This window comes from Dromiciops gliroides, chromosome 2 (assembly GCF_019393635.1).
Source record: "Dromiciops gliroides isolate mDroGli1 chromosome 2, mDroGli1.pri, whole genome shotgun sequence".
NCBI lineage: Eukaryota > Metazoa > Chordata > Mammalia > Microbiotheria > Microbiotheriidae > Dromiciops > Dromiciops gliroides.
The window spans coordinates 296,742,145-296,769,499 of NC_057862.1; the positions used below are offsets into that span (position 1 = coordinate 296,742,145).

General features: G+C 40.7%; 1 protein-coding gene across 1 annotated transcript in view; it reads left to right on the top strand.

Annotated features, from left to right (window-relative positions):
- Positions 1-27,355, top strand: part of DEGS2 (delta 4-desaturase, sphingolipid 2) — a 75,308-nt gene that overhangs the window by 34,405 nt on the left and 13,548 nt on the right. Inside the window, exon 2 of the mRNA XM_043989387.1 lies at positions 18,336-19,078. Coding sequence (XP_043845322.1) covers positions 18,336-19,078 — 743 coding nt within the window. The remainder of the gene's footprint in view (positions 1-18,335; positions 19,079-27,355) is intronic.

A 27,355-nucleotide genomic window follows, 5' to 3' on the forward strand; every position in this document is an offset into this window, starting at 1 on the left:
ACAATTAGACCTGTGTAAAAGGAGATGGACTAGGTTGCTCCTCCTCAGAGGCCATTTAGCCCAGAGTTCATGACACTTCTTGAGCATATTATTCTGTGGATTTTCTTTTGGCATGGGTTGGACTAGCTGGCTGCTAAGGTCTCTTCCAATCCTGAAATTCTGTGAACTGGAATGATGGGAGTATCCATGTTGGAGAGATCACAGCTCCCCTGAAGAAAATCCAAGAAATTGCCCACAGTTGACACTCTTCTATTTGATGGTTCTTAGGCTCTTTCCAACTCCTACATATTATGATTTTTATCTAATCTTTTCTTTTGGACCTTGTCCCCGAGCCTTTTATTAGGTTTCCTTCACACTTAAATCCTCCTTCCCACGAAGTCAAATTTGATCAGCCTTAATGGAGGTCCATCTCCTCCACTAAGCCTTGTCCTGCGTCTTTTATGGTCTGTTTAATCTGGCATCTATACAGTAGGTATCATATGTTGATGTTTAACAGACTGTTAATGATAAAAGGGACCTTACTGATACCTAGTCCCCATCATTTATAGATGAGGTAACTAAAGCCCAGTTGATGGGTATTCCTTTGATTTCCAATTCTTAGCCACCACAAAAAGAGCTGCTAGAAATATTTTTTGTACAAATAGGTCTTATTCTCTTTTTTGGGGATGTCTTTGGGATATAAACCTAGCAGTGGTATTGCTGGATCAAAGGATATGCACAGTTCTATAGCTCTTTGGCCATAGTTCCAAATTGCTATCCAGAATGTTGGATCCATTCACTACTCCACCAATAGGTGGATTTGTGTCCCAGTTTTCCCATATCTCCCCCAACATCCAATATTTTTCCTATTTTGTTATATTTGCCACTCTGATAGGTGTGAGGTGATATCTCAGAGTTATTTTAATTTGCATTTCTCTGATCAAGAGTGATCTAGAGCATTTTTTCATATGACTACAGATAGCTTTGATTTCTTTGTCTGAAAACTGGATAGTTCTAATTGTTAGAAAGTTATTATTTATCTTTTTTTCCTCTCATTTGCAAGGCAATGAGGGTTAAGTGACTTGCCCAGGGTCACACAGCTAGTAAGTGTCAAGTGTCTGAGGCTGGATCTGAACTCAGGTCCTCCTGAATCCAGGGCCAGTGCTCTATCCACTGCATCATCTAGCTGCCCCCAGTTATTGCTTATCTTGAGATGACATCTGGGGCAGCTAGATGATGCAGTGGATAGAGCACTGGCCCTGGATTCAGGAGGACCTGAGTTCAGATCCAGCCTCAGACACTTGACACTTACTAGCTGTGTGACCCTGGGCAAGTCACTTAACCCCAATTGCCTCACTAAAAAAAAAAAAAGAGAGATGACATCTGCCTCTAATTTCTTTCCCTCCTTCCTGTTCAGTTCCCTTATTGTATACACAAGGATAATGACACATACAGGGGAAGAGACTTGCCATATAATAATGGCTGAAAACCACATTCTGACATTGTGGTGAAAATTGCACTCTTTCCAAACTGTCATTCATCTCTCTTTACCCTCCCACTCCCAATCAGAGACAGGATCCTGGTCTAGAGTCACAAAATCAGCAAATACAATTATCCCTTCCACATTATTATAAGAAATTATAAGGGAGTTTTGTGGAAGCCATAGGTGATATCTGAAGGTCAGCAGACAGCAAAGAGCCTATGACCAAATACTTAACCCAAATTTTACAATATGATAGTGTAAACACCCCATAAAAGAAAAAGAAAAAAATTCAGACTTCTCTGGTACAAAGGGAGTTCCAAAAATTTTTATACAGATTTTCCAGATCATGGGGTTGAGTGCGTGGCGGTGGGGCATGACACTGCACCCCTAGCCTCCGTGATGTGGAAGGGATTATTGTATACATTGAGGCATTAGTTTGTGTTTGGTGCTCCATGTTGTAGGAAATACAAGAGACTATGAATCTATACTTATTAGAATGACATAGGTGGAAAGTGCCTCAGAGATCTTCCAGTCCAACCTGTTACTTTTTTTTTTTTAAAGTGAGGCAGTTGGGGTTAAGTGACTTTCCCAGGGTCACACAGCTAGTAAGTGTCAAGTGTCTGAGGCCAGATTTGAACTCAGGTCCTCCTGAATCCGGGGCCGGTGCTCTATCCACTGCGCCACCTAACTGCTCCCAGCCTATTACTTCTTGAAGCAGGAATACTTTAACATCATTCCTGATATATGGTCTCCTAGCCATTGCTTGAACACATCCTATATTTATGTTGGGAAACCCCCTACCTAATGAGGAAGTCCCTTTAAGAATTACAAGTTATGAACGAAGGCATTACCCCTTCCCTCAGGGAGCTCATGTGTAGCTTGGGAGATGACTTACACTTATGCTACAGCTTTAATGCTGCTTGTTGTTTTGGGAGCCCTGAGACAGAAGAGTTTAGGGTGATCTGGAGTGCTTTGGGAAGTGGGGCTTAACTAGAGGCCAGGTAATCCTCTCTTCCTTACTGTTCCCAAACTTCCTAACCACAAACACAATCTATGACCGAGTGGGGATTCACCAGCATATCTTTCAGGTATTTAGAAGCAGGAGAGATTCTCCCAACTCTGAGCTGGACTCAACGAACTGTGGAACTCAATTCCCTGGAGAGACCACAGTCCCCTGCCTTCTCTGTGTATAAGCTCCCCACTGTATAGGCATCTCATACCTACAGTGAGGGTCTAGGAAGGAAGAGAAGGGTGTTTCCATTCTACTGGATATGTTTTACTCAAGAAAACATCTTTTGGGGCAGCTAGGTGGCGCAGTGGATAGAGCACTGGCCCTGGAGTCAGGAGTACCTGAGTTCAAATCCGGCCTCAGACACTTAACACTTACTAGCTGTATGACCCTGGGCAAGTCACTTAACCCCAATTGCCTCACTAAAAAAAAAGAAAACATCTTTTGAGCAAGAGATTATTTAATAACAACTAAGAGTGTTAACAAAATCCCTCTGACAATTCTAGAGAACATCCTGAGCCTTACTAAAGACAGAGATGAATAGCTCTTAGCAAAATCCATTTGATAATTCTAGAGAATATCTCGAGCCCTACTAACATCAGAAACAAATAGCTCTTAGCAAAAAACCTGGCTGTAGGTAGACTTGAGGTTATATTTTAATCTTTTAAGGTCCGAGAAAGGACCATTGTAAAGGACAATTTGCTAGGCTAGCTAGCTGGAGGAAAGAAGTCAATATAGATAGAGAGTGGTAGGAAAAACACTGGATTGGCTGTTGAGTCCTGAGTGTGCTAGTCTTGCCTTTGTTGTCGCTGTGACTTTGAGCAAGTCCTTCCTCCTCTAGGTCTCAGTTTCTTCATCTGTAAAATAATGGGGTTGGGAACAAAAAGCTCACTAAGGTCCCTTCCTGGCCCATGGCCTAAGATCTTTATGAATATCTTGCCCAGTGAATTGCTGTGGGACTTCTGTGTTCTCTCTATTGACCTACTGTTTTTACCTTTGGGTTCAGCTTCAGAGGATAAGGTGACATGTCAAAAATAAACTCAATGAATGTTTGTTTAATGGCTCAATGAAAACCTTGGGGTAGCTTGGAGAGCTCCAAAGATGGGGATCAGAGACAGGAAAGGCTTCCATTAAGATTGCATTTATTTTCTGGAAATGAAGAGTAAGGAAGGTCCTGGGTATCATACTCTCCTCTCATTAGTACAAACAATTTTATCAGAAAAATAATTGTATCTTACATTTATATCATGAAGTAGAAAAAACAGTAGGCAGTTAAGAGAGCTGGACACTAGTTCTGGCTCTGCCACAAACCTGCTGTGAGGCCTTACTGTGAGACTGGGAGCAGGCCAGTTCCCTTCCCTGGAGGTCACTTTCTTCTTCTTCTTTTTCATTTCTGATTTTATTTTATTTTAATTAATTAATTAATTTTTAGTGAGGCAATTAGGGTTAAGTGACTTGCCCAGGGTCACACAGCTAGTAAGTGTCAAGTGTCTGAGGCCAGATTTGAACCCAGGTACTCCTGACTCCAGGGCTGGTGCTCTATCCACTGCGCTACCTAGCTGCTCCGATTTTATTTTAATAATTTAAAATTTTTTTTCTTTATTTTTGGAGGGTCTAGTAAATGTCTAGGGAGCTAGTAAATGTCTGAGGTCAGATTTGGACTCAGGCCCTCACTTCAGGGCAGGTGCTTTATCTACTGTGCTACCTAGCTGTCTCAATATTTTATTTTTCCCCTAGTTACATGAAAAACAATTTTTTACATTTTTTCTTTGCGTGGCAATGAGGGTTAAGTGACTTGCCCAAGGTCACACAGCTAGTAAGTGTCAAGTGTCTGAGGCCAGATTTGAACTCAGGTCCTCCTGACTCCAGGGCTGGTGCTTTATCCACTGTGCCACCTAGCTTCCCCCCCCCTTGTAATTTTTTTTTGGAGGGGGGTGAGGCAATTGGGGTTAAGTGACTTGCCCAAGGTCACACAGCTAGTAAGTGTCAAGTGTCTGAGGCAGGATTTGAACTCAGGTCCTCCTGAATCCAGGGCCAGTGCTTTATCCACTGTGCTACCTAGCTGCCCCCTGCTTGTCATTTCTTATAGCATGATAGTATACAATCACAATGATATAGCACAACTTGTTCAGCCATTCCCCAATTGATGGACAATTTCCTCAGTTTCCAATTCTTTGCCATCACAAAAAGTGGTGCTATAAATATTTTTGTTCATGTAGTCCTTTTCTTTTTCTTTCTTTTTTTTTTTTTGTGGGGCAATGAGGGTTAAGTGACTTGCCCAGGGTCACACAATTAGTAAGTGTCAAGTGTATGAGGCTGGATTTTAACTCAGGTTCTCCTGGGAGAACCTGAGCACCAGGGCTGGTGCTTTATCCACTGCACCACCTAGCTACCCCCTTTTCTTTATTTTTTTAATCTCTGGCATACAGACCTAGTAGTAGTATTTCTTGATCAAAGGGTATGTATGATTTTATAGCCCTTTGGGCATAGTTCCAAATTATGGAGGTCACCTTCTTCCTCTGCAAAATGGGGCGCTACTCTTGGATATTTTTTCAGCTCTTCTGATCTCCTTTCCCATGATTTACCATCTTATTTGATTCTCACAACTCCTCTGTGAGATGAGTCAGTCAACAAGCATTTATTAAGAACTTATTATGTGCTAGACACTATGCTAAGTGATAGAGCTGGACAAATAATGTGTAGATAAGATAAAAGCACCATAATTCTAGATAGCTTTAAGGCTAGCGTGAGTACTTTCCTCACAAAAGTCTCAAATATGAAGGTGTAGCTTAGCTATCACTCTCCTCTCTGTAGGTATGAAGATAAGAGGCTCAGAGTTAAGTGATTTGCTGATATTTTTGTTGTCGTATAGTCGTGCCCAACTCTTCCTGACCTCTTTTGGGGTTTTCTTGGCAAAGATACTGGAGTGGTTTGCCATTTCCTTCTCCAGCTCATTTTCCAGATGAGGAAACTAAGGCAAACAGGGTTAAGTGATTTGCCCAGGGTCACACAGCTTGTAAGTGTCTGAGGCTGAATTTGAACTCATGAGGATGAGTCTTCCTGACTCCAGGCCCTGTGTTCTGTCTACTACACTACCCACCTGCCCTTACTTGCTGATATTTACATGGTTTAGTAAGGATCAGAACTGATCTTTGGATTTGCCTCACCTGACCCTAAGCCCTTTTTGCAAATGAGGACATTGAGACCCAGAGAAAGGAAATGACTCCTTTGGGGGTCACATGGCCTAGTAAGAATCTCAGTTGATTTGAGTATCTTCTGATTTTCAGTCTAGGATATTTTTGTTTGTTTGTTTTTATTTTTTTTTCTTCTACCATTAGACTCCATTGCTCCATTCCTTAAGTGATTCAACTCAGTCAGACAGGAATTCTTTACATAAAACTCCTATTGTGGGTCTGGGCCTGTGCTCATCATGGTGGGGAACATGGCACAGGGAGACACAAAGATGATACATTTCCTTCTTCAAAGTCTAGCTGGGAAGGAGACTCCATGTACATCTACATTTATATTTAGAGATTTAATTTCTTGAGAGCAATAACCAGCATTAAGTGATAGAGTCCTCTGAGTTTAGAAGAAGGGGGTAATTAGTTTACTAATTCTTTCTATTCACATACCCTGAATATCACTGAGTATACAGGAGACAACAACATTTATATAGTATTCTAACTTTTACAAAGTGATTTAGATACATGATTTCATTTGATTCACATAACCCTAAGAGGTTGGTGTTATTATTATCCCTACTTTACAGATGAGGAAACTGAGGAGGAACTCATGTTCTTTCAGAGGATACAACATATACCTTTTTCTACTAAAGGTTTTCAAAAGCCATACCAACAGAAGATGAGCCCTAGCAGGTCCTATCAACCTGAAATATCTTCAATTACTCAAGGCACAATGAACTCTTTCTCTCAGTTGTGTTAGAAACCAGTCAATTTAAGGCTAGAAGCACTCATCATCAGAGCTTCAGGCTGATGAAATTTTCACCTGTGGCTATTCTTCTTCTTCTTCTTCTTCTTCTTTTTTTGGTGAGGCAGTTGGGGTTAAGTGACTTGCCCAGGGTCACACAGCTAGTAAGTGTCAAGTGTCTGAGACTGGATTTGAACTCAGGTCCTCCTGAATCCGGGGCCGGTGCTTTATCCACTGTGCCACCTAGCTGCCCCTTTTAAGATTTACCCATCACTTCTATCATACCAACTCTGTGAGGTAGGTAATACAAATATTGTTAGGTGGCCTATGGATAGAATGCTGGGCCTGGAGTCAGGAAGAACTGAGTTCAAATCCAGCCACAAAATGTTTACTATCTGTGTAATCCTGGGCAATTCACTTAATCCCCTGATTGCCTCAGTTTCCTCAATCATAAAACTGAAGATAATAAGTAGTAGTACCTACCTCCTGGGGTTGTTGTGAAGTTCAAATATGATAATCTGTAAAGGGCTTAGTACAGTGCCTGGATATAGGTACTTAATAAACGTTTGTTCCCTTCCCTATTTCCTCCTCCATTTTACAGATTAAGAAACTGAAGCTCAGAGAAATTGATTTGCTGATGGTCATAGAATGATAGATTTTCAGGTTTTGAATTACAGAATTTTAGACCATGTGGTCTTTAAGAGCAAGTACTGTTTTGTTTTGTTTTTGACTTTCTTTGTTATCCCAGGGTCTTTGCATAGTGCCTGACACATAGCAGGCACTTAATAAATGCTTGTTGACTTGTCTTGAGAATTAGAAAGACACCTCAGTGTTATGTGGTCCAACCTTTACCTGAATAAGAATCCTTTCTACAACACATCCAAATGGCCACACTGTTTTTGTTGCTTCTGGAGGCAGCCTATTTCCACTTTTGAATAGCTCTAATTGTTGAGAAACTATTTCTGATATTAAGCCCAAGTTGTCTCTTTGGACCCAAAGGGCAAAACTAGAAGCATGGGGTGAAACAGAAGTCTCCTCCCTGTTTCCACACTCACGCTCTGCTGCATGAAGATTATTACCATTCCTTCCTCTCTGCTTCCTACTCCTTTGCTCCTCTAACCCCATCCAATTGCACTTCTCTCCTTCAGACTAAATGTCTAGTTCCTCAGAAGAATAGTTGGAACCAGAATTTGAATCCAGCTCCCCGGATTCTTATTCATATTTTAGCCTCTTTTGTGCTTTTTAAAGTTGAGCTCTGCTCCTGGAGTACAGCATGCACTATCTCAAGCTTCTTTTGCTGAGGGCCAGGGGCCTAGTCACTGGCTTTCTGCTCTGAGGCCTCAGCAGCTTGCAGCTTGCAGCTTGCACTGGAGTGGCCCAGCCTATTGGGCCTATTGAGTAGCAGATACCCTACCTGGCAAACTGCCTTCTGCATTGGGGCTGGGGGCCTCACAACTGGCCTGCTGTGTCACTTGCTTGCTGAGCTAGGACTGTGGGTCCTTAGCGGCTGATCTGTACTATGGCTAAGAGCCTTTTGCTGACTTGCCCAGACACCCTCTGCACTGAGCTGTGCTCTCCTTTTACCCAGATGAAACAAAACTTTCCTGAAGACCTTCTAGGTTATTTTAAGTTGGAAGATTGTTTCACTCCATCTTTTTGTAGGTTCTGCAGCTCCAGAATCCACTGAGGGCTTAATTTAACATTGTTTCTGAGGGAAATTTGGGAGAACTCAGGCAACTTCCTGACTTCACTCCTCCATCTTGGCTCTGCCTCTCCAAACTTTACTTCAGAAGTAACATTAATGAAACTGAGACCCTGAGAGGAGAAATGACTTCTTCAGATCACTAGCCAATCAGAACTGGCACTGAGACCCAGGTTCTCTGACATCTATCTGATCCAGTGGTATTTGCCTTTTGTGCTATCTTAGTTATGAGTGCCCAGCATGGCAAGAAAGGTCTTTCTCATTGGGGTGGGAGGGGAGCAAGGTTCAAGAACAGCAGCAGCCAGCCTCACAGCAGGAGGCCCGCAGCCACTCCTGATTCTTTTTTTTAATCGTAAAAGTATTTTATTGTTTTCCAGTTACACGTAAAGATAGTTTTCAACATTTATTTTTTATAAGATTTTGAGTTCCAAATTATTTTCTCTCTCTCCCTTTTCTCTGCACTCCCCAAGACAGCAAACAATCAGATATAGGTTATATATGTACAATCACATTAAACATATTTCTGCATTAGTCATGTTGTGAAAGAAGAATCAGAACAAAAGGGAAAAACCTCAAAAAATAGCAACAAAAGTAGAAACAGTATGGTTCAATCTGCACTCAGATTCCATCATTCTTGATTTTTTTTTTTTTGGTGAGGCAATTGGGGTTAAGTGACTTGCCCAGGGTCACACAGCTAGTAAGTGTCAAGTGTCTGAGGCCGGATTTGAACTCAGGTACTCCTGAATCCAGGGCAGGTGCTTTATCCACTGTGCCACTTAGCTGCCTACCATCATTTTTGATTCTTAAGGGAATTTTCTTTCTATTATTTTCCCTTCTTAGATCTGGATGTCTCTTCCATAAGATTGTGAGCTCCTTGAGGTCAGGGACTGGTTTTTCCTTTCTTTGTATCCCCAGTGATTAGCACAGAGTAGGTGTTTAATAAATGATAGTTGACTTGTTCTCTTAGGAGTTCATTGTCTAATAGGGGAGAGAAGATCTATACATGAAACAAAGAAAAAGGCTGTACAGTATGTGATCCTGAGTGTTTTAGGAATTGAGAGAGGAGACATCATTGAAGGTGAGGAGTAGAACTGTGGAATTATGGTCAGAAAAGAACTCCAGGATTATTTTGTAGTCTGTAACTTCAGCAGGAATTTCCTCTTTTAACATATACAATAACTGACCACCTAAATTAAAAAAAAAATATTTTATTTTTCCCCCAATTCCATGTAAATAATTTTTTTTTGTTTTGGTGAGGCAATTGGGGTTAAGTAACTTGCCTAGGGTCACACAGCTAGTAAGTGTTAAGTGTCTGAGGCCGGTTTTGAACTCAGGTCCTCCTGACTCGAAGGCTGGTGCTCTGTCCACTGCACCACCTAACTGCCCCCCCCCACCCCGTGTAAATAATTTTTAAACATTCATTTAAAAATTTTTTGAGTTCCAAATTCTCTCTCTCCCCTCCTTTCCCATTGAGAAGACAAGCAATTTGATATAGATTATACTTGTGGAATCATGCAAAACATATTTCCATATTAGTCATATTGTGAAAGAAAACACAAACCAAAACCAAACAAAACACCCAAGAGAAATAAAGAAAATTTAAAAAAATTTTGCTTTGATCTGCATTCAGATTCTATTAGTTCTTTCTTTGGAGATGGATATCATTTTTCATCATAAGTCTTTCAGAATTGGATTATTGTCTTGCTGAGAATAACTAAGTCCTTCACAGCTGATCATCATACAATATTGCTGTTACTGTGTACACTCTTCTCCTGGCTCTTCTCACTTTACTTTGCATCAATTCATATAACATTTTCTAGTTTTTTCTGAAATCATCCTACTTGTCATTTCTTATGTCACAATTGTATTCCATCACAATTATATACCACTCCACCATTCACTAATTAATGCACATCTCCTCAATTTCCAGTTCTTTGCCATTACAAAAAAAGCTGCTACAAATATTTTTGTACGTATAGGTCCTTTTCCTGTTTTAAAAAAATGTCTTTGGGATACACACCTAGTAGTTGTATTACTGGGTCAAAGGGTATGCACAATTTTACAGCCCTTTGGGCATAGTTCCAAATTGCTCTGTAGAATGATTAGATCGTTTTACAACTCCACCAGTGGTGTTTTTCTGTCCTAATTTTCCCACATGCCCTCCAAAATTTATCATATTCCCTTTCTGTCATATAGACCAATTTGATAGGTGTGAGGTAGTAGCTCAGAGTTGTTTTAATTTGCATTTATTTAATCAATAGTTATTTAGAACTTTTTTTATTTGACTATAGATAGCTTTGATTTTTTTTTAATCTGAAAACTATCTGTTCATATCCTTTGACCAGTTATCAATTGGGGAATGATTTATATTCTTATAAAATCGACTCAGTTCTCTATATATTTGAAAAATGAGGCTGTGTTTTTCTTTTTTTTTTTCTTTTTTTTTTTTTTAGTGAGGCAATTGGGGTTAAGTGACTTGCCCAGGGTCACACAGCTAGTAAGTGTTAAGTGTCTGAGGCCGGATTTGAACTCAGGTACTCTTGACTCCAGGGCCGGTGCTCTATACACTGTGCCACCTAGCTGCCCCTGTGTTTTTCTTAAAGACCATTAGTAATGAAGAACTTGAAAGAATAAATGAAAAACCATTTATTAAGCACTTACTATATCCTAGACACTGTATTAAATGCAGGGCATATAAATACAAAAAAAACTGTTCCTGCAGACCCAGAAAGAGCTTACATTTGAATAGGGGAAGACAACATATATAGGGGAGTAGTGTCCAGGGAGGGGTGTTTTGGTCTGGGAAGGCTTGAGAATGATAAGTGCAACTATAGGGCAATTGATTGATTGGCATGCCTTTTCTAGAAGATAGTTTTGGTTTGATTATTCTTCCCAAAGGTAGAAAGTAGAAAGAAAGGTATGTTCTGTGGCATGGGATGACTAGGCAAGGAGTGGCATGATGGGTTTGGCTTGAACTAGATCAAGGATTCCTAACCTTTTTTGTGTCATGGAAGGGGGTAGAAGGAAACAAGCTTTTGCTATGTGCCGGGCACTGTGCTAAATGCTTAATGAATATTATTTCATTTGATCCTTGTAACAACCATGGGAAGTAGGTGCTATTATGACTTCAATTTACAGTTCAGAAAACTGAGGCAGACAGAGGTTAAGTGACTTGCTTCAGGTCACATAGCTAGTAAATGTCTGAGGCCAGATTTGATCTCATGTCTTCCAATCTCAGGTCAGTGCTGTATCTATTGGCCACCTTGCTGACCATTTGGCAATCTGGTGAAGTCTAGTGATGCCTTCTCAGAATAACGTTTTATTGCATATTCTTTTTTTTTTTTTTTAGTGAGGCAGTTGGGGTCAAGTGACTTGCCTAAGGTCACACAGCTAGTAAGTCTTAAGTGTCTGAGGCCGGATTTGAACTCGGGTACTCCTGACTCCAGGGCCGGTGCTCTATCCACTGCACCACCTAGCTGCCCCTGCATATTCTTTTAATGAAGGAAATGATAAATTTCAGTTAGAGTTTAGTGAAAATAAAGATGTAATTTTTGTTCTATCCAAGTTCATGGACTCCTTGAAATCTATTTATGGACTCCAACAGTTCATGGGTCCCAGGACAAGAACCCTTGGCTAGATATAGATAATTCTCACTCCTCAGGAGCCTTCTGATGGAGGTGGGACTGGAGAGCTTGGCCTATCTTGAGACAGCCTCATGAGAAAATGATTATTGCTCATACTTGAAAAGCGAGAAGCAGCAGTGACCTGGGCCCCTGGATAATAGACTTTGTCAACTTGGGTAGAGAAGGCTAATTCTCAGTTCCCAGTACTTACCAAAAGGGCCAGGACTTTTTTGTTTTCCCTATGAGTTGGGGATCATTAGTAGTAGGTGGGTATTAGTTTGTATTCAATATCATTGGTCATTTTTCCACTTCACTATTAAATATAGCACACCTGTTCAGCCTCCCAGAGTTTTGCTGGCCAAGGGTGTTTCCCTATTTCTAATCCTCCTAGCATTAGGAAGTTCAATAACCTCTGGCATCTTTCCAAGGGAAAGTTTATATCTACTTTGTTAGAAGCAGTTAACACCTGCTAAAGTGGGTTTTATTAATCATCAAAGAAACATTAAGCTCCTACTATGTCACAGGGACTGGAAACACAAAGACAACAATAAAAATCTCAAAATAGTTAAAGAACATATGTATGTTCCATAGAGGGAGACAATATGTATACATCATTGTTCAGTTATTTTCAATTTGTGATTCCATTTGGGTTTCTTTGGCAAAGATACTGGGTCATTTTGCCATTTCCTTCTCCAGTGTACATATTATAAGTATACAAAATAAATGAGGTAATTTTATTTTGTGTGTGTGTGAGGAACTATTGGTTGGTCTGGGAGGGGGAGGGAAAGATGTGTTGGAGGTGAGTTTTGAGGCATGTTAGACATTTTAAGAGATGGAGGAGAGGAGAATTTATGTGAGGCATGGGGACAGGAGTTGGAAGGTAATGACTGAGGAACAGCAAGGTCAGTTTAGCTAGTCCAAAGAGTGTATAAAGGGGAGTAATGTATAAAAAGTCTAGAATGGCAGGTTGGAGTCAAGTTATAGAATGTTTTAAATGTCAAAAGAGTAGTAATGTTTGCTCCTGTAGGTAATAGGGATCCACTGGAGTTTATTGAACAGGAGAGTGATATGGACACATGCTTAAGGAATATCAATTAGGAAACCAAGTAAGGGATGAATAAGAAGGGGAAGAGACTTGAGGCAGAGAGGCCAATTAGGAGGCTATTGTAATAGTCTAGTTAAGAGGTGATAAGTGGAGAGAAAGGGACAGAGATGAGAGATGTTGTGGATGTAGCCAGGATCTGGTAAATTATTGGATAAATTGGGGGTGAGAATGAAGAGTTAAGGACGGCTTTGAAGCTGCCAACTTGTATGAATAGAAGGGTTGTAGTGTCCTTGACAGAAATGGCACCTTATGGAGCAGCTAGGTGGCACAGTGGATAGAGCACTGGCCCTGGAGTCAGGAGGACCTGAGTTCAAATCTGGCCTCAGACACTTGACACTTACTAGCTGTGTGACCCTGGGCAAGTCATTTAACCCCAATTGCCTCACCAAAAAAAAAAAAAAAAAAAGCACCTTATTTGTCCCTTTTGCTCTGATTCTTCTTTCACAACATAAATAATGCAGAAATATGTTTAATGTGATTGTACATGTCTTGGGGAGGGAAGGGAGGGAAGGAGAAAAATTTGGAACTCAAAATCTTATAAAAACAAATGTTGAAAACTATCTTTACATGCAACTGGATAATAAAATACTTTTATGATTTAAAAAAATAAAGAATGAAGTACAGCCAGCAAAAAAAAAAAATGGTACCTTAGAAGAGGGGTGGGTTTTCTTGGGAGAAAATGCTAAGTACTATTACGGGACATGTTAAGTTTGAGATGCCTGCCTGCTGGATATCTAAGTTCAAAAGACGAACAGGCAGTTAGTGATGTGAGACTAGAACTCAGAACCAAGGACAGAGAAGCTCTCTTCTGTGCTGGACACTTAGAAGTCAATGGTGACAGGGAGCAGCCAAATACACATGGATTTGGAATGACATTTATAGAAACTTGGTGTATCCATACTTGTATCTATTAATTCAGACTATTCACTGGAAGGTCAAATATTGAAACTGAAGCTTAAATACTTTGGCCACATATTGAGAAGATGAGACTCATTGGAAAAGACCCTGATGCTGGGAAAATGGAAGGCAAAAGGAGAAGGGGACAGCAGAGGATGAGATGGATAGATGGTGTCATGGAAACAATGAGCATGAGCTGAGACTTTGAGACAGTGGAGAATAGATGGGCCTGGCATTATATGGTCCACGGGGTCATGAAAAATCAGATATGACTGAACAACTGAATAAGAACAACAACAAATTTGTATTTGTCTATTTTTATCTTACTTTCTTTGTTCTATCTTGCCTGTTTGCATGTGGCTGGCCTAAGAGTGCTACATCAGAAAGATCTTTATCAGGATGAGAGATTGTGGGGATAGTTGGCAGGGAAGCCATGGGGAGTGTAAATCAAAGTTCAATGAGGACAACAACTAACTGTCTCTCCCTTACATTTGCTCAGCATTTTTTCTTTTGTAAATAATATTTTATTTTTACCATGTGCATGTAAAGATGGGTTTCAATATTCATTTTTTTTTTAAGTGAGGCAATTGGGGTTAAGTGACTTGCCCAGGGTCACATAGCTAGTAAGTGTTAAGTGTCTGAGGCCGATTTTGAACTCAGGTACTCCTGAATCCAGGGCCGGTGCTTTATCCACTGCGCCACCTAGCCGCCTCTCAACATTCATTTTTATAAGATTTCGATTGGCAGATTTTTCTCCCTCTCTCCTCTCCCCCCTCCCCAAGATGGCAAGCAATCCGATATAGGTTGTACATCAGCATTTATTTTTTTAATCAAATTTTTATTGATATCTTTGTCTTAACAACATTTTTTTTTCAGAATATTTCTCTCCCTGCCCCAACCACAGCAAACCATTCCTTATAAGGTATTTTAAAACAGTATAGTTCAGTAAGAACAACTAAATGCATCCACCATACCTAGCAGTCAATGGAATAGTCCCTGTCCGTAGTGTCCCACCCCAGAGAAGGGAGGAAGGTTGTGTGGCATTTTACACTAATTTTCCAAAATCTCAGAGTCACAGGAATCCAGAGTTGGAAGGAACCTCAGAAGACTCTAGTCCAATGATTCCCCTTACACTCTACTCAACAGGGAGTTCACAGCCTCTGATGATGGAGGGATCCATTTTATTCTTGGGAATAGTTTTAATTGCATCTAAAATTATCTTTAGAGCTAACTGGAATCTGCCTCTCTGTGACACATACCCATTGCTCCTAGTCCTGCCCTTTGGGGAGAAGGAGAGTAAATCTGACCCCCCTTCTAGGGGATAGCTTCTCAGGTATTCAAAAGTCCTATCTGTTCCTGCCCTTTTCCTGTCATCTTTTCTCCAGATAATCTGTCTCTCATTTGTTTAACCAATTTCAGTATGACTCTTCTTCTTATTCTGGTCACACTCCCATGGGTGGGTTCCAGTTTGGCACTGTCCTTCCTCAAATATCAGGTCTATAACTGAATATATTATTCCAGGTGTACTCTATTTTAGGTTGAATATAGCAGGACTATTACCTTCCTCGCTTTGGACAATGTGCCTTTATTCTTGTGGCTTTAGATATCATTATTTTTTTGGAGACATCTATCATATACTGTTGACTCATGTTGAGTTTGTAGTCTACAAAACCCCTCAGGGGTTTCCTCCTAGGGATTGTGGTCTTTGCCACACCTCTTTCCTCTTACAAATATGCAGCTGATTTTTTTTTAACCCAAATGTAGGATTTGACATTTATCCTGCTTTCATTTCATCCTATTACATAAATCTTATTATATCATTCTGTCTCAACATGCTTGCTCTCCCTTCCATTGTTTTGTCATCTGCAGATTTCAGAAGCTGATACCTGAGCCTTTGATAATGAGAATAATACTGGTCAAATGTTAGATCTTTGGGCAATTCATTTTAGGACTCTCTCTTTAGGTTGACATTCATTGAAGACTAAGCCTTGCTTTTGCCCACTTGACCATTTCTGAATCTGCTTAACTATACTATTTCAGCTCACGGCTGCATATTGTCAAGGATGGCATGAGAGACTTCATCAAATGACAAATATTCCTTTTTTGTGTCAAAGTTCACCCATTATACTTGCTTTCTTCTAACTTCATAAAAATTAAAAGTATTCACACCGAAAGGGACTTTGGAATCACAGAATGTCAGAATTTTTAAAAAAAGAAGATTGTAAGACCCTGGAAGGGGGAAGTAGCTATAAGAGGAGGAAGCAAATAATAATTTCAACTCAGATAATGAATAAACTTAGGATGTTCAGCTGGAGAAGAAAAGATTTAATAAGGATATGACACATTCCTTCAAGCACTGGAAGGGCTCTTATGTGGAAGAGTGATTAGCCTTGTTCTACTCACTCCCAAGAATACAGAACAATAAATAGGAGGAAGTTATAGGATGATAATTTCTCTATGGAAGGAAAAGCTTCCTACCTGAAAAGTGGAATAGAAAATAGTGTTGGGATATTGATACCACATAGACTTTTTGTTATGTGATTTATCATAGGTTTGTCTGTTCATCATATACATGAACATATATGTGCATTGTAATGATTGGAATGATGCCACCTACTGGAGACTTGCTGTGGGAAAGCTCCACCATGAGGAAAATGCCTCAGAGGCATTGTGGCTTTTCCTTGGCATCAGTAAATGACGTTTGCTCATGGGTACTGTCTATCAAGGCTACCAGCCAATCAACTTGAGGAGCCTCCTATTTTCTGGGAGGAGGCAGGAAGGAGGAAAGGGAGCCTGCGCGGAGAGCGCTGGGGCTTTTGGGTTCCTGCCTTGATGGTGGTGGCGGCAGAGGACTTCACAGGAAATTTGAGGAAAGATAGGAATGCCAGGCTGTTGGAATTCTGTTCTCAATCTTTTTCTTTCTATTTTCCAATAAACCCTTAAAAACCTAAACTCGTTTTATCAGTGATTTTAGTCAGTTTCCCCCAAAACTGGGGGAACAGATTAGAATCCACATTTAGAATCTTAAATTACACAGTATAAACACACACATATATAGTTATATGTTATTTATGTTGGAATACAACATATGTGTATATATAGTATCTAATATACATTCTTTTGTCATCCATAGATATGTTTAGAATATGTCCTATATGCAAAGCTCTCTATTCTGTATTTGGCACTGTGGGATATACAAAACAAAATAAAACATGATCCCCATCTTTAAGGAGCTTACCATGTAGCCATAACAAAGACAAAAATAAAATGATTATAACACAAGGCAGTGGAGACTAGTGGAAAGAATACTGGCTAGGTCAGGAGATGTGGGTTCTAAACCAAGCTTGGTCCAAAACAGTTTGGGTCACCTTGGGTAGTTTACATTCTTGCATCCTAGGAGAACCACTGTGTACACATTGCTAATCACTCTCAAAGGAGCAGAGTGGAGAGGACACAATCCCTACTATCAGGGAATCTGTCACCTCAGAATAGGGTGAAATGAACACAGATAACTCTTAACAAAAGATCATTGGACCACATGGTGTGCTGCAAAACCTTTGATGTTATATCATTGCCAGTAAAAGAAACTTTATGAGTAATTTGATTTAACATAAATTTTACTTTCCCAGCAGATATAGCATAATATTTGCAAAATAAATAAAGCTTGCTTACTGCATGTACGTACTAACCTGAAAACATGTCAGACTTTGGAATGTCAAAGAAATTAACTGAAATAGCTACCATTATTGAAGGGAAAATGTGCAAGTTTCTCCTGCCTCCTATATTGACAATTTAAAGGTTCAAGGCCATGAGAAAAAAGAAATGTCAACAAGTATTTATTGAGTGTTTATTATGGGACAGGCACTATCCTAAGTGTTAAGGATACAAAGAAAGGTTAAAACACGATTTCTGTCCTCAGGGTGCTCATGTTCCCATTGAGGAGACAACAACAAAAAAATCTGTTAATACAAGAAATGTGCCTGTCTGTCTATCTATGTATCTATCTATATATCCATCCATCCATCCATCCATCTAACCACTCCTCTTTCTATCTATCCATCCATCCCTTTGTGTATGTATATATGTGCATATGTGTGCATTTATGTGTGCATATGTATATATGTATGTGTGTGTGTATATGGAGGAATGCACATGTAATTTCAGAGAAAGGCACTAACCTTGAGGAGGGCCAGGAAAGTCCTTCATGTAGAAGGTGAGATTTGATTTGAGTCATGAAGAAAACCAAGGACGTCAGGAAGCAGAGGAGAGGAGAGAGAGCTTCCAGCACAAGGGATAGCCTGTAAAAAGGTTCTGTGAGGAATAGCAAGGAGGCCAATGTTGCTATATCATAAAGTACATAGAGGAGTATGAAGTTAGAGAACTGCTTTGGCAGACGTTTAAGTATTTGCATGAATAGTTTTGTCGTTCTCAGATCCCTTCCAATTCCGATGTTCTCTTATTCTGCATGCCAAATGAGTGTATTCTACCCAGGGAACAAAATATTAAGTTTGCACTGTGTTTGGGTGCTCAACTCCAAACCCCCACTATCCACAAGGTGAAATGAATTGATTCTTCTTGCTTTGAAAATGTTTCTCTGTCTTCCCCTTTAGCTAAGTATCCAGCCATCAAATCACTAATGGGTCCAGATCCACACTTGAAATGGATTGTGTCCTGCCTGGTGCTGACCCAGTTCTGCGCTTGTTACCTGGTCAAAGACTTGTCTTGGCGATGGGTCTTCTTCTGGGCCTATGCCTTTGGGGGCTGTGTGAACCACTCCTTGACCCTGGCCATCCACGACATCTCCCATAACGTGGCCTTTGGCAACAAATTTATTCAGTGGAACCGTTGGTTTGCAATCTTCGCCAACCTTCCCATTGGCATGCCGTACTCCGCTTCCTTCAAGAAATATCACGTCGATCACCACCGTTACCTGGGCGGTGACAAACTAGATGTGGACATCCCCACAGACTTCGAGTGTTGGTTCTTCTGCACTCCAATGAGGAAGCTCCTCTGGCTCTTCTTACAACCAGTGTTTTATGCCTTTCGACCACTCTTTGTAAACCCCATGGCTATTACACGGATGGAGATCTACAATGTCCTGACCCAGCTTGCAGTCAATGTTACCATCTATATTCTATGGGGGTTGAAGCCAATTGTATACTTTATTGCAGGCACTTTCCTCTGTACAGGAATACATCCCTTTTCTGGGCACTTCATTGCTGAGCACTATCTGTACCTGAAGGGCTATGAGACCTATTCATACTATGGGCCCCTCAACTGGATGACCTTTAATGTGGGCTACCACATGGAGCACCATGACTTTCCCAGTATCTCGGGTTTTAAGCTGCCCATGGTAGGTGGGGCACTTTTAGGGAGGCTTTCTCAGCCATGTTTTGCTGAGTATGGGTAGGGGGCTGATTTAGCTCACTCCAACAAAAATTTATGACACACTGTGTCAGCCACTGTGATAGGGCCTATAAATAATTAGAACTACAACTCTCACAATTATTTATAATAACTGTCAATACTTAAGATCACTATGGCATATGATTCCATTAGTATAGTATAGATGTAATGAAGCATCATGACAGTAATACTATGATTGTATGTTATAGATGAACTGCTGATCTTATCAGTGAAAGGAGCTTCCATGCCAGAAATTCCCCATACTTTTAAAATTATAGGTCCAGATTATTTTTTTACAAGACTACTGGTAGTGTGGAAATTGAGGATCAGAAATGTATGCATCTTTTTTTTTTTTTTGGCAGGGCAATGAGGGTTAAGTGACTTGCCTAGGGTCACACAGCTAGTAAGTGTCTAAGGCTGGATTTGAACTCAGGTCCTCCTGAATCCAGGACTGGTGCTTTATCCACTGTACCACCTAGTTGCCCTGAGGCTCAGAAATGTTAAGTGACTTGCCCATGGTCACACAGCTAGTATGTCTTAGAGTCACTACTAGAACAAAGGTCTCCTGACTTAGAATCATAGGATGATATATCTTTTTTTATAATCTGTAAAAGATTTTAGTGATCATGTAGTCCAGCCTCCTTACTTTACAGATGATACTCAGAATGACTAAATGATTTGCCCAGGGTCATACTGCTAGTATCTGAGGTAGGATTTGAACCCAGGTCTTTCTGATTCCAAGACATATTCTCTAGATCAAAGCTTCTTAAACTATGGGTTGTGACCCCATATGGGGTTGCATAATTGAATATTGGGGTGGTGAAAAATTTGCAGTAAATATTTGATTTGTATATCTATTGTATATACCTATATATCTGGGGTTGCATAAAAATTTCTGAAGTGAAAAAGGGGTCACAGTGGAAAAACTTTAAGAAATCCTGGGCTAGATGACCACTGAGGTCTCTTTGGGCTTTCCATCTATGATCTTGAGATGGACAAGTCATGCCTCTCTTAGTCTCCTTATTTGGAAACTGAGGATGGTGGTCCTCTACTGGCCCCATTCACTAAATTCTTGGTCTAGAGTAGGCAGTGGTGTCCAACTCAAATAGAAATGGATTCCTGCTACCCCATATTGACTTAGAAATCCACAAATGAACATCACTAAGATTGTATTGTATTTTAATTTATTTTGTTAAACATTTTCCAATTACATCTGCAACCTTTGCACAAGGCAACGTTGTTGGTGCCACCATTTTTACAGCATCCCATTTACTATCTCAAGATATATTCCCTATTGTAACCAAATAGGGGGATATGGCATCTATACAAATAAGTAACATTGCTGGACTTGGCGTTAGAAAACCCAGTTTTACATCCTAGCTGTATTACCTTGGCAAATCACCAAAATGTACTAGTCCTCCATTTCTTTATCTGCAAAATAGGGAATGGGATTAGATAATTTATAAAGTCTCTTTCAGATCTAAATCTGATTTACAATCCAAAGTAGAAAGTGATAGGACCAGAGGAGAAGCACTGGCAAAGTACCCATGGGAACAGAAGAATCTGAAGAAGAATTCTTGAAGGAAGAGAAAGAATTGAACAGACAGAGATGAGGGGAGTGGATTGGACTATGTGAAAGGATAGAGGCAAAAGAATGCCTCCATTAAGGGGACATAGGGAATAGTCTGGTTTGCTTAGAGCACAGGGCTCATGGGTAGGGTAGGGAATGGCAAACATTTATTAAGCACCTACTATGTTCTTGATCCCAGCTAGGTGGCCCGGTGGACAGAATGCTGGGTCAGGAAGACCTGAGTTCAAATCTAGCCTCAGATATTTCCTAGCTATGTGACCCTGAGAAAGTCACTTAACCCTGTTTGCTTCAGTTACCTCATCCATAAAATGAGCTGGAGAAGGAAATGGCAAGTATCTTTGCCAAGAAAACCCTAAATGTGGTTATGAAGAGTCAGACACAACTGAAATGAACCCCCCCCCCAACAACAACAACAACAAATGTGCTTAATAAATACCTCATTTGATCCTCACAGCAACCCTGAGAGGTAGGTTCTATTAGGATCTCTATTTTACAGGGAAGGAAACTGAGACAGAGGTTAACAGACTTGCCCAGGGCCACTTGGCATCTGGGGTCAGATTTGAATTTAGGTCTCCCTGACTTTAGGCTCTATCAACTGTGACACCTATTAATAGCTTCTGGAGGTGAGTGATGGTCTCTTTTAATTAACCCTTTTAATCTTTATTTCACTTGGCTGATTATGGAAAGCTTGAAGTCACAGAGTAAAGAATTTATCTTATCTTACAAGCAATAGGGAATCCCTGAAGGCTTGTGAGCTCGGGAATGATAAGTTCAGGTTTCTGCCTTAGAATGGATTGGAGCAATGGTGTGACTTATGGTGGGAGGGGGGAAGCAGGGGGATGCTAAAGGCAGGGAGAACAAGTAGGAAGTTATTATAATATCCAAGAAACAGGTAATGAGGACCTGAATCAGGGGAATGGAGAAGAAGAGGGCAAAGACATGATCATCCAGAGTTAGACACTAGAGAGCCTAACATTTTCTTTGGCAGACATCTGGTTTTCTTCCTTTTGGTTCTTTTGGCCCAGCTGGCATTAGATTGAGAGCTGGAGAACTTCAGCAGTCAGTTACCTAGTCCAACCCCTTGATTTTATAGAAGAGGACGCTGAGAGGCTGAGTGACTTGCCGAATATTAATGCCTTCTTATGATGGAACAGAGGCAGGATTTAAACTCATGTTTCTCCAATTCCAGAACTGGAGGTTCCCCCCCACACCCAATTAGATTGTGCTGAGAGCTCAGGGTCACCTCTATGCTATGATTTTTTTGACCAGGGCAGAGGTGGGGTGGGAGGCAATCGGGGTCACACAGCTGTATGAGGCTGGATTTAAACTCAAGAAGATGAATCTTCCTGACTTCCGGCTCAGCACTCTATCCACTGTGCCACCTAGCTGCTCTGTCCATGCCACGATGAACAGATTTGAAGAGGGTGACAGCAGACATTATAATGGCCCAGTTTTACTTATTAATTAGCTCATTAATTATTTTCCATTTTCAGTCAGGCTCATCTCCAGAAGGTTGACTACCTGGGGATGAATTTTTTTTTTTAGCCATAGCAACTCATTAAGATCATATACTAAGCACATAGATCAAAGTCACGATTCCTTAAGTGTCAAAGTAATTTTTAAAAATTCTGTTATTGTAAAAAATTTAACAAACCATGAAAATCTCAATTACCAACAGCCAATTAATTAATTAATTGAATGAATGAATGAATGAATGAATGAATGAAAGAGTATTTATTAAGGCACCAACTGGGTGCCCAGGCTCTGTGCTAAGCCCTGGGCCATACAAATAGAAAAGGAAGATAGTCCCTATATTCCAGCAGGAGACAACACACAGGGGAGGTTTTAGCTGCATGCCAGATGGAAAGGGCCTGTGGTGCTTATTGAGCAGTATAAAGCAGATGAGAATGTTTTTTTAATGCCAATTCCACTGATAAAATCTTCTCATTCTCTGATGTTGAACCATTTGACCTCGCCAAGGACTTTGGTGGCAAGACCTTTCTTTTCTGGCTTTTCAGCAGCTGTTTTACTTCCCTGGCTGATGGCTAAGCCCTCTCATGCTCATGCTTGTCCTTGTGCTTGCTCTCTCCTACTCTCTCCCCCCACTTCCTTCCTTCCTTCCTTCCTTCCTTCCTTCCTTCCTTCCTTCCTTCCTTCCTTCCTTCCTTCCTTCCTTCCTTCCTTCCTTCCTTCCTTCCTTCCTTCCTTCCTTCCTTCCTCCCTCCCTCCCTCCCTTCCTTCCTTCCTTCCTCCCTTCCTTCCTCCCTCCCTCCCTTCCTTCCTTCCTTCCTTCCTCTTTCTCTCTCTCCCCCCCCCCCCCCGCCTCCCCCCAAGGATTTCCTTTGTTTAAACAATGAAGATACAGAGGCTCAGAGTGGAGAAATTATTTGCTCAAGGTCATGTAGCAAGCAGAACAAGAACCCAGATCTCTTGGCACCCAGACCAGAAATTCTTCCTTTGCTTGCATATTCTGAGTCTTGTTGGTTGACTTGGAGCTGGGGGTAGTGGGGCAAATTTGGATCAGGGAGCAAGCACTTTGGCAAATTTCTCATGGATTCCCCTCTCACCCTTTGCTTTTCCCATGGTGCTCCTGACAACTTTGCCCCAAATCCTGGCTGCTTCCATATGTATGTTTTCTGAAAGCTGCCTTCTATGTTCAGTATCCCTTTCCCTTTCCAATTGTACTCTCTCCACCCCCATCCCTCCCTTAGAGCAATACTAGGCCTCACCCTGCTTCTTTTGAGGACAAGTGAGTTACTCATTAAACCTGGTCAGGGTTACTCTCCTGAGGCACCTGAAACCTGTTGACCAGCTTTGTTACCTGTCAGCTGTGAGGGGGTCGTATGGGAGGTATGTGGTGCAGTTAGTGTAGGGAAATCCTGTGAGCCAGTGACTGAATAAGTCAGGGGTCCAGCTTCATTTAGTTGGGGGAAAGTTTATCATTCTTCACCCTCTACCAGGGTCTTGGCCCCATGCCATCTCATTTTCAGCCTTATCTTCATAAGGTACTGTATGAATAGGTACTTAATAACTTGTTTCTAGAATTGCGTTGAATTGGGCTCTTAAAGAAAGCCAACAAACTGGAGTATGTCATAGATATAACTCCCCTAGCTATATCAACATAAAATTCAACAGGACCTAGTCTGAATCTTTACCCCTTGTATCTTGCAATACACCTAGGCCTCTTTATCACTGGAAACTCAGTTATATGTCAATAAAGGTTGGATAGAATGTCTTAAAAGATTATCCCATACAACTCACTCACTTTACATAGACAGGTCTTAAGTGTGTACAAGGTCACACAACTAGTTGGTGGCAAGTGTGGAATTTCCAACTCCAAATCCAGCTTTACTGTTATCCAAGTGGTTACTGACTTGCCACTAAAAAGTTGTTAGTGTATTTCTATGAAATAACTTATCGCTACTGAATATAGGGATAAAAACTTAAAATTCTTCCATTTTACTAGGGAGGTGAAAGTAACAACAGGAATTTTTTCTAAGGCAATCTATACTTATTTTGCCTAGTAATTGGGCTGCAAGTGAGGGTAACAAAGAAAAGGAAATTCTACAGTTCAACTTTTTATCTTATTAAAATCAGAGTATGCACAGCACATGCAGTGCTAACATCTAAACTAATTCAATGAGCAGTTACTAACCCTACTGGGACTTGAAGTTCATTCTTTATGTTCATCAAATTTAAATCCATTATTGCATATGTTTTTTGAATACTTATGAAATGAAAATATTGCTGGCTGATAAAACTTGCTAAAATGTTTCCGTTGAATGTACAAATCACTGATTATGCCAATACAACAAAGATAATCCTGTATGAGGATTGCAGTGTGCCAGATATTCACGGAAAAAAACAACAACATAAAACAACACACACACACACACACACACACACAACTAAACAAAATTCATGCAACAAACATCTGAAAATCTGGACACTTCACAGATATGTTTAGAAATGTTTCATTGGGGGCAGCTAGGTGGTACAGTAGATAAAGCACTGGCCCTGGATTCAGGAGGACACAAGTTCAAATTCAGCCTCAGTTACTTGACACTTACTACCTGTGTGACCCTGGGCAAGTCACTTAACCCTCATTGCCCCACCCCCCCAAAAAAGAAATGTTTCATTAATATAAGACAAGTGTTTCAAGACTGTTGTTGAGGGGGCAGCTAGATGGTGCAGTGGTAAAGCACCGGCCCTGGATTCAGGAGTACCTGAGTTCAAATCTGGCCTCAGACACTTGACACTTACTAGCTGTGTGACCCTGGGCAAATCACTTAACCCTCATTGCCCTGGAAAAAAAAAAAAAACACCCAACAACAAAAAAAACTGTTGTTGATTCGTTTCTGTGGTGTCTGACTCTTTGTGATCCCATTTGGGGCAAAGATACTGGAGTGGTTTGCCATTTCCTTCTTCAACCAATTTTACGGATGACGAAATGGAGGCAAGTAGGGTTAAGTGATTTAGCCAGAGTCACACAACTGGAAGTGTCTGAGGCCAGATTTGAACTCTGAAAGATGAGTCTTCCTGATTCCAGGCGTGGCACTCCATCCATTGTGCCACCTTGGCATATTTTAATTTCAAGTTGTTACTTTTGTTTTACTAACATCAGAAAGTTTTGGCTACACTGCCAATGCTGAGTCTGCTCTCCCACATATTCTATATTGCAGCCAAACTGGACTGTTCTCTGTGCCCTACCCTGGCTGGCATTTAAACCTTTGCTCACAATATTATCTATATACAGACTATCCTTCTTCCTCCCCTCTTAACCTCTTGAATTTCTACCAATCCATTAAAACCTAATGCAAATATCGCAAAACCACCTCTGATCTCTCCTCCTACCACCATTCACTGGCTATCTCTAACTCCCTCAAGCCAACCTTCCCACAGGGACCTTGAGTGGTGTTTTGTTTTACATTTCTCTGATGTCCTTATATATTACATAAGTACAGTGGATAGAGTGCTGGACTTGGAGTCGGGAAGACCAGAGTTCAAATCTCTCCCAAAACACTAGCTATGTGACTCTGTGCCAAGTCACTTAGCCTCAGTTTCCTCATCTGTAAACTGGGGTATTAATAGCACCTACTTCATAGGATTGTTGTAAAGACTGAATCAGATAACATATGACAAGTGCTTTGCTAACCTTAAAGTGCTGTAGAAATGCTATTATTATTATTATTATTATCCATTAATCTCCCAATTAGATATAAGGAAAAACTTCCTAACATATGCATTTGGGGACAAGTGAGATATTAGACCTACAAGTGGGGCTCAATCTGAGCTGAGCTGACCTCAGTCAATCAATAAGTATTTATTAAATGTTCCTATGTGTTGAAGGGTCAGCTAGGTGATTCACTGAATGTTATGCTGGAGGGGCAGCTTGGTGGCGCAGTGGATAGAGCACCAGGCCCTGGATTCAGGAGGACCTGAGTTCAAATCTGGCCTCAGACACTTGATACTTACTAGCTGTGTGACCCTGGGCAAGTCATTTAACCCTCATTTCCCTGCAAAAAAAGAAAAAAAAAGAAGAATATTATGCTGGGCTGGGTGTCAGGAAGACCTGAGTTTAAATCCAGCCACAGACACTAGCTGTGTGAATCCAGGCAAGGCACTTAACCTCTGCTTGCCTTAATCCACTGGAGAAGAAAATGACAAACCACTCCAGTACCTTTGCTAAGAAAACCCCATAGACAATATTGGCTAAACAAGAAGTATGTGCTACACTGTATGCTTGGCCCTGGGGATACAGATACGATGAATGAAACAATCCCTATTTGTAGGGAGCGTATATTCTGATGAGGAGAGAAGCACATTTATAAATGTAGACAGTTCAAATGGTAAACGAATAAATAGAAATTTATACAAACTACTTAAATGTGGTTTAGAAGGAAAGTTGGGGGGATGAGAAAGGCTGCATGCAGAGGATGGCACTTGAGCCATGACTTAAAGGAAGATGTTCAATTTGGGGCCCCAATTATTGTTTATTTGCAGTGTCTGTCCAAGATTGATACTGACAAATAAGCTTTATACAAATAATGATATAATAATAAGCTTCATATAAACAAGACTCTATAAATATATAAAAATTATATACATTTATACATTTTTATACAAATAAAATACTCTTCAGTAAATAAATATATTTTGAACTGTAGAATATAAATACATATGCATTTATGAAGCCTTTTTGTATTTTTCAAATTATGGCATGTATAAGTATTGTCATGCCTGATTTGGGGATCTATATAAAAACTGTTCTTCATCCTAGTACCTCTGTGAGGGAGAGGTAAGACACATATATTCATCTGTTGTCTCTCCGTCTCTCTGTCTCCCCCTCCGTCCATCTCTCCCCCTCCGTCCATCTCTCCCCCTCCGTCCATCTCTCCCCCTCCGTCCATCTCTCCCCCTCCGTCCATCTCTCCCCCTCCGTCCATCTCTCCCCCCCCGTCCATCTCTCCCCCTCCGTCCATCTCTCCCCCTCCGTCCATCTCTCCCCCTCCGTCCATCTCTCCCCCTCCGTCCATCTCTCCCCCTCCGTCCATCTCTCCCCCTCCGTCCATCTCTCCCCATCCATCTCTTCATATACAGAGAGATATATGCATAGAGAATGATAGTTAAATA